Here is a 13,095-nt window from a genome sequence, read left to right as displayed (position 1 = left end):
GGTGGGGTCTTTTTGTTTGGTTGGGGTTTTTTTTTTTTTGTTGTTGTTTTTTTTTTTTTTTTGTAAGTCTCACAGAACAGGAGCAATCAGATTTCCAGAAAACTCTCATTCCAATTCTAAGTTGTCAATAATTTAAAATATTACTTTCATTGTGAACTTTGCTACCTGTTTCCATCACAAGCAATTCATGGAACCGTACCTACTGATCTGTTCAGCCAGTCTGCAGGAATATTAAGGAAGATTTTTTCCATCAACTCAGACACCACATGAACATAAATTTCACATCCTCCATCTTCCACTGTCATCAAAGCAGGTCTAGATCAGAAAATAAGACTCTTGAAAGTTAGCTGCTATGGTTTTTTGATTGAAGCAATATTTCCAGAAGTAATACAATGTAATATTACCCTCCAACATAACACCAAGAACTAGAAACACTAGAAAATGTCTGCGCACTCCTCTCAAATCTGTAGAGTTGGAATGAGTTTGCGATATATATATATATATATACAGAATTTACTACTCAGTGTTAAAACAATTTCTAAAGCTATCAAGTAAGCCTTATGATCAGACAACTGCAGGAAACAATGCTTTAGAAGTTGTCTTCTCCTGGAAGATAATGAGAACTGCACTGTTATGATATCAGTATTATGTCATTTATGGCTTTGGACTTCATATATCTGAAGTATAAATGTTAATATGTAAGTACATGTACCTAAAAATATACAAGGAGTAGATAAAGATTTGAAATGCGAAGTAGGGACACAAGCTTAGGTGTATCACCTGTATCAACACCACCTAATACTATCTGTCTTAACACACCCCTTCATAGCCACTACATAACACCAAGACAGTATCTCTTGCACTATGACGAATACCAGTAATCAAGTAAAAATCCCTCCTCTTCCCAGAAACCATTTTCTACTTCAGATATGGTCAATAATATTCCTATTCGGTCTGAAATGCACCTGGGTGAGGACTGCTGTCCCACAAGCTCTAGTCTTGCCAAATTTTGTTGTTTCACATCATTCAAAAGTGATGTTGGATGACAAGGAACTGGTAGGAAGTGATGCATTTTTAGTACAGGTATTTCCCTGTATTTCAAGTGTTTGTCTTCCTTCCAACCTGTCATTATTGATGCCATTTTTTTTTTTATTGTTCCCGCAAATAAGTCCTTGCTATTGGTTTTTAGATTATGATACCTTAGTGGTCCTCTGTAGTGATATTTCAACAGGTATTTTCTGCTTGTTTTTAAGCTTCTGAGTGATTTTACGAAGCCAGATCATTCACACAGCTGATGCAGCTTCTACCTAACATATACTCTTTTACTGCCCTGAGACTATTTACAATTTGACCTGCAACATCTGCACCATCACCATCCTCACACTTTTTAGAAAATCTGCACTGCCCTGATGAAAGCAGGATGCAATGCTCTTATCCCGACCATCCCACAGAAGAAACTAAAATAGTAAACATCAGGACATACCACAAAAATGTAAATCCTGGTTATAGCAATATTGGAACAGTACCAAAACAGCGTATGTTAAATAAAGTAACAAAATAAGGCACAATCATCTTCAGTGCAGAATTTTTCAATGGGAGATGCTCCCAACGGGATAAAATGTGCTCACTGCAGCGACAGCAGAAATGAAAGAAGGGCAATCACTTCAAGAGGCTAGCACAGCTGTACTGTCAGGTAGGACAGTCAGCCAGTACTTCAGTATACTGACAATTGGAGAGTGTTATTAACAGATCAAATTAGTTAGCATGATGCAGAACATACCTAACAGCACTAACGTGAATGCCTGTGAGGCACGAAGGCAAGTGCCTGCAAGCATGCCATTTTCCCAATAGGCAAATCATTTGACTTGCCATCTGTTAATCTAAAAGCTACTGCTAAATTTCATAATCTTAAGTGATCAAAAGAGAAGAGAATTCCACATCTGATTATCTGTGGGATTATTTTTAATCTGTTGGTTTAGACAGAAACCGAGGCCCAGACTATCTGTAGTCATTAAAGACTGCTGGCTCCCTTTATGAGGAAAAGCTTAACAGGACACTTACATACTCAGCTTCCCAAGTAGGTGTGGGCAATTGCTATTTCACCTCTGAAGAAATTAATTTAGGTTTAGTCAATTTATGTTGAAGTATATGAAAATTATTATGACATCCAGAAATACAAAAGGAACATTTTGGAAACAGTGTAATTAACATAAATACATTTGCAGAGAAATATACTAAGAGATGCTGCAAAATTTAGAGCTTTCAAAACCATAGGCCAATGTGGTCTATAGATGTAACTCACAAAACAAGTGATGCATTAGGAAATATTAATTTTGCTTCATTCCTGGTTATTATATGCTGACTACCTGTTTCTCCATTCATGCTCTGTTCTCAAGGTCATCTACATCTTCTTTCAGATCATCTTATTTACTTCAACAAGAGTGAACTGTCATGGTGAGAACACAACCTTCGAAACAGAGCCTAATTAGTTTCCTTTCACTAGTGCCGTAGAAAATGCAGTTTTGTGATTAACTTTACTCCTTAACTCCTGCTTTTAATAAGGTGAATTTAAATCATTGTAAAACAGTTCGAAACATATTTAAGGATTTAACTAAATTTCACTAAAGGCATATATAGATCTACTAAAATATTCTTTAAAGGCTACTGAGTAAATAGTCTTTAGTACCTGTATACAAAGCAGGTGAAGCATGCCAGTGAAACAGGCTTTTCCACTAGTACAGAAGGGTGAGATTCAATCCCTGTTGGAGTATAAGTATCTAGGAATCTCCCATATCACTACTGTTACTGGTAAAATGTTCGATTTAGGTGACAAACACTCATTGGTATAGAGTGAAAAAATGAATTCTCTGAAGGGAATGCTACCATCATACCAAATTACAGGGCAAAGATGCTAAGGAACAAAGTTTGGGCAAAAACAGATATAAGAAACAAGGCCCTATCTGTGACGTCTGAAATCCAGGAGGTGAGCTCTGAAATACAACATATTTTTCCTTGTCTTAGTTTTCATTATTTCTTCTACCCTATTAGAAATATGGAACTCTAGTATTTAATCAAAGCTGAATGAAAAACTATTGCATCTGCAATGATTCATTAAGTCACTATGAAATAGTTTAGGAATAATTTTAGAATGAATTTTGGTAGAAGATGTACTTACTGTGGAATTCTATTACGCCTATGATTGCATCAATTAACCTTCTCTACCTACACGTCTTTCCAGTCGCTACGATACTGACATTTCAAAAGCCCAAGATAAATTTAGGAATTGAACAATTAGTTAATAATGTTGTTCCTACATCAACTGAAACTGTTTAGTTTATTTGCCAAGTAAATGTGCATATGCATCTTGTCTCAGAGTGCCATCTGCTGATTACTTAGCATCTCTGCTCCCTGTGACAATGTTTACTGTAAATATTTGTTAACATTATTTCTACAAGGCTAAAACTGATTAATCAGTTTAAAAATATGGTTGCTCATTCACACAATTTGTAACTTAGGCAAAACAAGACACTCAAGGAGTTTTCCTTTGGTTCTCAAGCTTCTACTCCATCTTAGGTTACTGACACAGTACTGGGTAAACCTTGTTACTGTATGAGAGTATTCAAAGAAATGAAAAAGTTAGATTTAAACAAAGAATGTCACCTATAAATAATGGCAATATAATATAGCAATTCAATAACAGCTCCTTGAAAAGTCACCAGAAAAACAGGAATCGTTAACTGCACCTTAAATTTAGAATTTTATATTCTCAAGAACTTGAAATGGAGGAAGTTGTAGTTTACTTCCCTAACAGTACACACTATTTTAGTTTTATTCTGTTTACCTGTAGAATGTTTTCACTTTGTTGTACGGCAAACATCTAATACATTGCTTGTAGATCATGTTCTCATCAGCCTGTAGTTCCAAACCACATTTAGCACAACCTGAATATGTAATCATAGGCAGAGAAGCCAAAATGCACTCCAGTGAAGTGTCAGCACGGAAGATGAGTTGCTTGTGCTGACCAGTTGAAGTGATAAACTTCAGTTCTGAGATATGGGCTTTCACTTGAACCACTCCTATGAAAACAACAATTTCAATTAAATCTGCATTCAGTTTTATTTGTAACTGAAAGCAAAAGCAAGGGTGACAGCTGACTCAAAACCAAAATCATTATCAATAAGACTTTATGAAGTTTTTTTCCTTTAGTAGCACATGCTTATATTTTTAGAGATGATTTATGCAGTGGAAATCATTGTGGTTAACTATTATTTAAAAATGTATGAAAGTACTACATTTTTAGGTACTATTGTGGTAGATGCCAATAGAGAAGAGCCTAAGAGATCAAGAGATCACAATTGTGCAAATAATTTCCAATTGCTTTTCTTCCACAGTAATTCAGAGACACTGAAAAGCACAGCTTTAACAACCTGCCTTTCTACTATTTATACATAAACTAGAGTTAAATGCTGCAATACCAACTTTATTTAGTTACTACTTAATGTTGAAAACCGACCTTAGCAATCTTCTAGGTTCATCTGGGAGGGGGTGACTGTTGGTGTATGCATATTCTTTGGTCTTTTGTGCAAAGTTTTCAATAGCTGTAGCTATTTTACTCCTGCTTTTGAGAATTCCAGTTTTGGAGAAATACTATTCGACAAACTTCAAGTGACTAATCACATCATTACTAGACTGGTTGGTGTGGATAACAAAAGGCAGCATTTCTCTCCCTGTTCCAAAGCTATCTTTGTACGGTACCACATACCACACCTATCTCACCTCTGGGCTCACTGAATGAAGGCTGCAGTCACATTTCAGCTAGGTACTACTGAGCAGCAGCCTCCAGAATAAAGTCAGACTCCCAGAACTGTGCTAACTTAAAATAGAAATGGCATTTTATTAGATCAGAGCATCTCTCTTGCTTAGTTATGCACTGCACAACAGACATTACAGAGCTATGGAAAACAACTTTACCTGAGCATTTTTCCTCCAAATGGGCCGAGAGCTTTGTCAACTGCACAAGGGATGCTTTGCTTTTCTGAAACTTTTCTTTAAATTCAATTGCTCTTTTGTCATCATCAAACAAGCACTCATAAGACGACCATGGAGTTGTGTGCAGTTCCAAGTCACCCGAAACAGAACTGTGTTGGACCAGAAGATATTTGAAGTCCCATATGTGATCTACAGAACACAAAAAAGCAAACAGAAGAGTTTACTTTCTATACCTTGGTTAATTTATAGGAAGCCAAGGTCACTTACAAGGTTGAGAAACAAGTGAGTAAGACATTCTCATATGGTCAGCTCTGGCAACTTTACTTCAAGCCTAATGACGTATAGGGTTTTTTCCATTTTCCAGAAAGCTTGCATGAGTCCTCCCATAACAGACCAATGCCTTCATTTAACTTGTCTTGAAAGCTGAATTCAGTACAACTCAACTTTTTTAAAAAGAAACCAGTTCTGAAATTTCTTGTGAGCTCTAATAAGGAAAAGTTGGCAATGTCTAGAAGAAAAAGATCTTCATGTTATTAGTCAACTTCCATCCTTAATATGTTCCTGTTTTTTAATATTCTGTCTCCATAATGCTCATTTAAAAATATTCATTTTCCACCCTCCAACTGACTCTGTAATAAAGAAAAAAATACTATAAAAACAAAGATTACAGAAGAGTAATATATTTTGGGTTGTCCTTCACTTTGCTACAAGAATCCAGTATTCACCTACTAATCAAGTCTGATAACCATTAGCCTGTTATTTTTTTCCCTGTGTTTAGTCAAGCTGAAAGTTGCAGCCAAAATAATTGTTTTAGGAAATAAGGTTAGAAAAACACAGATTTTTTTAAAAAAAAATGTATTCAAGTGGCTGTATAAGCATTTTATTAGCATGTTTTAGTATTTTCATATTTTGCATTAGTCTGATTTTTTTGTGGTAACTTGCTAAAATTTCAAGCTCCTGAACAGTCTGCTGTCAGACATCGTGTTTCACAGTAAAATACTCCAAAAAGCCTCCTCTGAGCATCAGTCTAGTTTGATGCACCTCATATCTGACTAGAGATCTTGCAGCCCCCCAGAACTGAGTATGCTCCAGTCCAAAGCAAGATTCAGGCAGTAACACTAGAGCAACACCAAGGGAAAATCTAAACAGGAGGAAACAAAGGGGCACTTGGCAAGAGGGGATATATTGAAGTGGAGGACATAGTCTAACTAGGGTACAAGTCTTGGTCGATACCTGAATTTAACCTGTTATTCAGGTCTTCAACATTTCCCCTGTTGATTAGAAAACTGATCACAAAACACAAGTAAACTACAAGTAATCAAGTTTACAGAAATGTATTCAATGAAATAAATCTTTTTTGGTAATCTAAACCAGGTGAGCGTAAGGCATGAACTGTCTCATGACTGTATATTGGCAGCTTGAACTGATTTTTAGCAAGAGATGAAAAATAAATTAGACTTACTGGCAACAATTTTTAGATGCTCTAGAACTGTATGATCTTATCCACCTGATGTAGCCAGTTTAAAAATTACAACTCTCCAAACATTCCTCTTCAAGACAGAGGTTTCTAATCTGCTAGTACAACCAGTAAACACATACCACAGCTGATCTATGACTCCTAGCAAGGAGGGACATTGTGCTCTTCCTGTAACCCACTCACATTATTTAGCTGCTGTGTATGCTTTAGTATCATGTGAATTTATCTTTTTGGCTATCTTACTGGGATCAAACGTTCATGGTTTGTCCGTGATTAAGTGTTTGAACAGTTGAGAAATCACTCTTATCGTGGTTTTCAGATAATCCTTTAATCATTAAAATGCCAACTTCTAGATGCACAGAACACTAGCTGGAAAATAAGAGACAAGTTTACATCAAATATAACACTTAATACTACAGAGATTTATATCTTATACTTTTCTGCTTTAAGTATCAGAATGATATATTATTGTGTCTTAGACATTACCTTCAGTATCGTTTCTGCAGCTACAAAAAGTTCTAAAATTCTATATTTTGAGAAGTCTAATATTCTAGCATACTGAATTCTGTAAGTGTTCTAAACATCTAACAAACAGAATATACTGGCTCCTGCTAAGTATGCACAAAAGTAAGAGCCATGTGGGTATTATGTCGTAAAGTTAATTGGTTAACACTTAAATTGGACCATCATCTTCAAGTAGTTTAAGAGGTAGGTCTTGTAGTTAAATGATTTCTAGAAGTGGAGATTACTTATGAATTGAAGTGGAACTGGCAGAATTCAGAGTGTCTACATTTAATAGGTAAAGATTCACTATGAGGTTGTTTCACCTTTCCGGATTTTATTTTACGCTATATGAAAACTGGCTCTTTAGGCAGACATATTCAATGCTTCAGGTAATACAGCATTTACTTCCTAAGTTATCCATTGATCAGAAATACAAACTCTTAAGTTACCAATTAAAAAAACAAACTAGTTTCACTTATTTTAAAAGAACGCCAGGAACAAAAAAATCAGTATTAGTCACTGCTAAAAACACAGGCAATGGAATCCCTGCAAGAGTTACTATTAGTCAGTTACATCCTAATGTTCTTGCTATATAGTCTAGGCTATAAAGCCTGACACTGTAGTAAAGTGTAAAGCAGAGAATGAAAATTAGGGGTAGAAAATCCCCAGCAATTCTTGCTAAAGCAGATAAGGAAGACTCAGCAAAACTGATAACTAACACTCAAGTTCTCTTTTTTTATAGCTACAAAGCTAGGCACCAGTGCATCTTGTATCTAGATTCAAGTTTCTAAATACTCATGCTTTCTCAGTCTTCTAAAGCCAGTGCATTCAAGCTCTGTTGCTGATGGCACTGCTTCTAAACAGAGGAGACATGTCAGAATTGGTATCAAATATGTTGCCCTTCCAAGGGGGGTATTTGAAGGTTGAATGGAAAAATGTTAGAAGCTGAGCATTTTAAAGATAATAGCATCACAAAAATCCTTTTACAGCTCCCTATAGGTACAAGGACCTTACCTTTTTTCCTTTGAAGTTGAGGGCACCAGGCAGCCCCTGCTCCCCACAGCACCATCCTATAGTGTTGATCTCTGTTCTGTTCTACTGTTAGAATAATTTTTCTTTGGTTGCCACCTCTGTAGCTATACACAGATTCTGAAAAAGTTTGAAATTATATGACTTCTACAGTAAAAAGCATATAAACACACAAAACTCACATGCCTCAATATTAAGATGAAATCATGCTGCTATCATATTTTATGGTATCATTATAAGCAAACAAGAATATACCTACAACGTCTTCAGAAAGAAAGCAATCTGATTTCTTTAGCAACATGAATCTAGTTTGAAGGAATGCATAAAGTATATTAATTTACCTTTATCCACCTAAATACTCAGCAACTGGACACCTCCCTTTGAAACAGCAGGTATCTGAGCACCTTTCAGCTCCCACTCATCCTGACTGGTGTAAATGGAAAGAAATTGTACTCAATCTCTCAGCAACAGACTGTCATAATTGGCAGTGAAATTTCCTGTAACTTCTGTGGAATACACTGAAAGAAACATTTCTCTAGAAGTTTCCACATAAAAGAAAACTATAACCACGTACAAGCACTCTATGAGGATTAGTAATAGTATAAATAAATTGAAACAATTAAGTTCTCTATAGCACTCTTACACAGGATACTACCTTTGAGTTTTATTTCCACACTAAAACTACAATATTTTTCGTAAACAAATAATTTTTGAACAAGAACTCTTCCTTTAAGTATCTTAACAGTCCTGAGATTTATGTACAAGAATAAATTATAAAGATTTCTATCTTCAATATTTTCCAGTTATAATGAATGAACACAATGTTGACAGTGTGGGTAAAAATTTGAATCTTACTAATACAAGCCCTAACACAGGATGATACTGCAATATGATCAACTTTATGTGCAAAGCTTGAAGTCAAGCACTGAGAAACAGTGGTACTGTAAATAAAAGGTAATCAGAACAGTTATGCAGAGAAAAGACAGGAGGACTCCTTTTCCAGGTAGGAGCAGTGGTCTTTATCTGGCCAAAGCGTATTAAAGAAAACACATAGCAAGACACCACATGAAATACTGAGAATGCCCCAAGATAATTTGATTTTGTTCATTTCAGAAGGTGGAGAAGATGCTAGGAAGCATCTGTAAGGCCTGATTATGAAGAAATGGAAACAAGCTACCAATTTTAACATGGAAAATTGCTTCGGCAAAAGGAATCCTGAAACAACTGCATTCGCTATTAGAAGAAAAGGAATGTGTGAGAGAAGAATGAACTCAAAAAATCCACACATGGACTATTGACCATGATTCCTTGGGGGAGGCGAGTCTTTCCAATAAAAATGTACAGAAAAATCAGATTTCCAAAACAAATTATATTACTGAGATAGTAGGTAGAAATAGGAATATCACAGTAAGACAGCTTAGTAGTTTCACACTGTGCATTTTCTACTGTTGAAAATCAGTAAGAACTTGCACAAAAAGGCACACAAGTAAGGATTATTATAAGGAAATATTGCACAAATTTAAGAAACCAGGAATGCTTAGGCCTTAAAAATCTATTCTAAGTAGGAAAAAATAAAAAGAAATAAACGAGAAATGTTCTGAATAAAACCTTAGAAAAGACCAACACATTATAAAGCAAGAAAGGCAAGAAAATCCGAAAACAGTTGATTAAAATAATCAGTAACATTTAATTCTGAAAAAACACATGATTTATAGTGCAATCAAATTCTCCTTTAATGACAGGACGCTTACATGGAAGGCAGTTGGCAGGTGAGCTTTGAATTAGCAAAGTTTCACTGTCCCACATTACTTTTTTCATAAGCCAGCCTGTTTCTCAGCAGTGGTCTACAGCAAGAACATACCTTTTGAATCTCAAGAGCCAGTAAAAAAAATATATTTATGTTCCTCCACCATGACTGCAATATCTCTCTTTTCAGCACTCCTACTATACACACCTATCTTCCCTGAAAAGATATTTCAAGCCTACATTCTTCATATCTAAGATATTTCTGCTGCCGTTCCAGTTCCCAGCACTGTACTTCGTACCTGCATCTCTCTGCAATCCTCCACCTGAGTGAAGATCAGGTACCACACTATTCTGGAGCCGTGGAGATGCTCAAGCCATCTCACTGACAAGTCACTACATTAGTAACTGCAGTCTGTGGTGAGTGCTCATTCCTTAGTGAAAACACACAAATCCCTCAGTGAGCAGGAACACTGATTATTAATGCCCAATGCCTGCATGCTTCTCCAACAGATGTGCATGCTGTTGAGCAGAGCTAGTGTGCAGTAACCTCCTTTCAGCAGCTGCCTACAGTCATGATCTCCTTCCTGTCTAACTCCACTTCTCTAACTGCTGTGCCCCCATGACTGCATCATTACAAAGTTTTCACTTGTGACTCTTTTGTCAATCACTGTATGGAATGGGAAACAACGAGAACTGCCTTGCAAAATTACTATTTCAATTTCACCTGTTGCTGGAGCTCTGGCAGTTGAAGTCTAGTGCCTGAACTTACCTGTTAATACAGCAATGTTGATAATTTTCAAGATTGAGTGAACCAGTGTATTTGGCTGGAGCTGGTCTAACTGCATATACTGAACACTATCAAGTCTCTGAACTTGTCTTCGTGGGATGTCTCTGAAGTGCGGAAATTCTGATGATATGTAAGCCAACAGACCATGGAGAACACCACCATCCACTACAGGATAAACTTAAATGAAAAAAACAAAGTTAAAGGGACACTTTTTTTTTTTAGCTTAGAAGTATAAATGTATCAGTTGGTGCATATTTACACTGACAAAACCAAAGCTGTTTCACAATAACTCTAAGGCAAGAAATTCTTGAGACGTGTGACACTTGATCCAAAATTGAACTGTACTTCATCTGCCTTCCTCTTGATAACATCCCAAAGTTAAGCTAAATAAAATATTTTAAATTACACCAAAAATGGGAAAGAAATTCTGTATTATAGCTTGGTAAGAACAGCCGTTCTCAATCATTTACCCCAGAACCTGCCTTTAAATAGCTGGCTATAACATTCATCAGGAAGACAGTAAGAACAATGCAGGTTTGTGGTAATAATTCCACTGTATTTTTCCCTTAGTCTACAACCCTCCATGGCTCAGGTATCTTTAAAGACTTTCTGCTTAATAGTCTGCAATGAATTACTTTCCCTGAATGTATCTACTTACTCTCTAAGCCTCTAAAATTTTTGCAAAAAAATTTAATCCTCATGAAATCTCAAACATCTTATGGTTGAGTCCTGGGATAATTGTTGTTTCTTAAACTAAGCTCAAGGAATTCAGTTTTTCAGAGTTTTGAATGGCAACCACCTGCCCTGATTTTGGCAAGGATAGAGTTAATTTTCTTCCTAGTAGCTGGTATAAAGCTGTGTTTAGGATTTACTATCGGAGTAATCTTGATAACACACTGATGTTTTAGTTGTTGCTACGCAATGCTTACACTAAGTCAAGGACTTTTCAGCTTCCCAAGCTGTGCCAGCAAGGAAGTACACAAGAAGCTGGGAGGGGGCACAGCCAGGACAGCTGATCCCAACTGGCCAAAGGGATAATCCACACCATATTGTGTCATGCTCAGTATATACAGTGGGGGGACTTGGCTGGGGGCAGTGATCGCTGCTTGGGGACTGGCTGGGTATCCGTCGGTAGGTCGTGAGCGGTTTTATCACTTGTTTTTCCTGGGTTCTGTTTCTCTTTTTTCTTTTGTGTTTTCCTTTTCAATACAATTTTTTTATTATTTTAATCACTAAACTGTATTGACCTCAACCCACAAGTTTTCTTACTTTTGCCCTTCAATTCTCTCCCACATCCCACGGTGGGGGGTGGGGGGGGTGTGTGTGTGAGCAAGTGGCTGTGTGGGGCTTCGTTGCTGAGTGAGGTTAAACTATGACACCATCCAACATGACCATGAACTCCACATGCTTATCTTGTCCACAGGTGTCTGTCATACATTCCTATCATGTTTTGTACCTCAGTTGCTCACATTTCCATTTTATCCTGTGTATGAGGCATTGCCAACAAAATGGAGTATTTGAAATTGCTATTTTACTGTGATTTGTGGAACCTTATCCACTATAATCTTACATTCTTCTGGACTGAGCGTAGCGTAGTTCCCCAGATTCAGTAACTGACTGGTAAATGTAGATTGCAGCATGATTTCTCCACACCAAAGATTCTCATACATTATTATATCTACAAGAAAAAAGCAACCTTATCAACTCACATACCAACAATATTGAAGTGTATCATAACTTTTCTTGACTACAGAACCATCATACATATAGGTATGAAAGACAGTTTAGAAGAGATCACTTGGAAACAAAGTGATTTTTTTTTCATCTGCCAGCACTATTTACAATGAGTTAATCACATTTTCTCAATAGTTTGATATAATTCTTCAATTCATACAAAATATTCAATAGCCTCATAGCTAGCACTGTCAAAGTGAAGTGGGTGACTGTATTGGGTAAATTGTTATTGTGCAACATTTCAGAGTGAGTGGTAAAGTACTAAGCTTACCCAGAAACACTTCTGATGTATTCTGAGGTAAGAGTGTCTAAGAAGAAAAAGCCTGGCTTGTGTTCAATGTCTTTTAAATATCTACATTTGCACACACCTGTAAGCGCTGAAAGAACTATAAGATAAATGGGCATCAAACTAGAGAATTATTCAAACAATTTTATACCATGTAATTTTTTTCCATATTGCAAAGCCTAAATGGCCAGATCACTATCAAGTTCTGGTCAACTCCAGCCCTAAATTAGGTGCAATATCATTTTTATAGTACTGCATCCTCTTACATGACAGGCGTTCTCTTAAAGAGGGAGGGGTTTGCTCCTATTAGGTATTAAAGGTATTAAAGAGTACAGAGGATTTACCTATGGCACTGCTGTAGCATCAATGCACTGCTGCGCCTCAGACCAAAGACTATACCTAAGAGATGGGCAAACTCCTATGGGACAGTCGATGTCCCACTGGCAGGATGACTGAGAATTCAAGGTGATGTTAAGCAATGTAAGAAAGATACTTACAAATGCTTAGCCACAGTTGCCCATTACTGGTTACATATTGTTCTAC

General features: G+C 36.5%; 1 protein-coding gene across 5 annotated transcripts in view; it reads right to left on the bottom strand.

Moving 5' to 3' along the window:
- The window catches only part of SHLD2 (shieldin complex subunit 2), a 43,267-nt gene that overhangs the window by 1,986 nt on the left and 28,186 nt on the right, over window positions 1-13,095 (bottom strand). For all 5 annotated transcript variants that reach the window (XM_064464819.1, XM_064464822.1, XM_064464821.1 and 2 more), the window contains 6 exons: window positions 12,103-12,210; window positions 10,515-10,709; window positions 7,985-8,119; window positions 4,972-5,178; window positions 3,842-4,076; window positions 200-315 (listed from right to left, as the gene is read on the bottom strand). In XM_064464819.1, the coding sequence (XP_064320889.1) occupies window positions 200-315; window positions 3,842-4,076; window positions 4,972-5,178; window positions 7,985-8,119; window positions 10,515-10,709; window positions 12,103-12,210 (996 nt within the window). The remainder of the gene's footprint in view (window positions 1-199; window positions 316-3,841; window positions 4,077-4,971; window positions 5,179-7,984; window positions 8,120-10,514; window positions 10,710-12,102; window positions 12,211-13,095) is intronic.

This window comes from Phalacrocorax carbo, chromosome 13 (assembly GCF_963921805.1).
Source record: "Phalacrocorax carbo chromosome 13, bPhaCar2.1, whole genome shotgun sequence".
Lineage (NCBI taxonomy): Eukaryota > Metazoa > Chordata > Aves > Suliformes > Phalacrocoracidae > Phalacrocorax > Phalacrocorax carbo.
The sequence above is the reverse complement of the archived record's forward strand: the minus strand, read 5'-3'. Positions and strand labels throughout refer to the sequence as shown.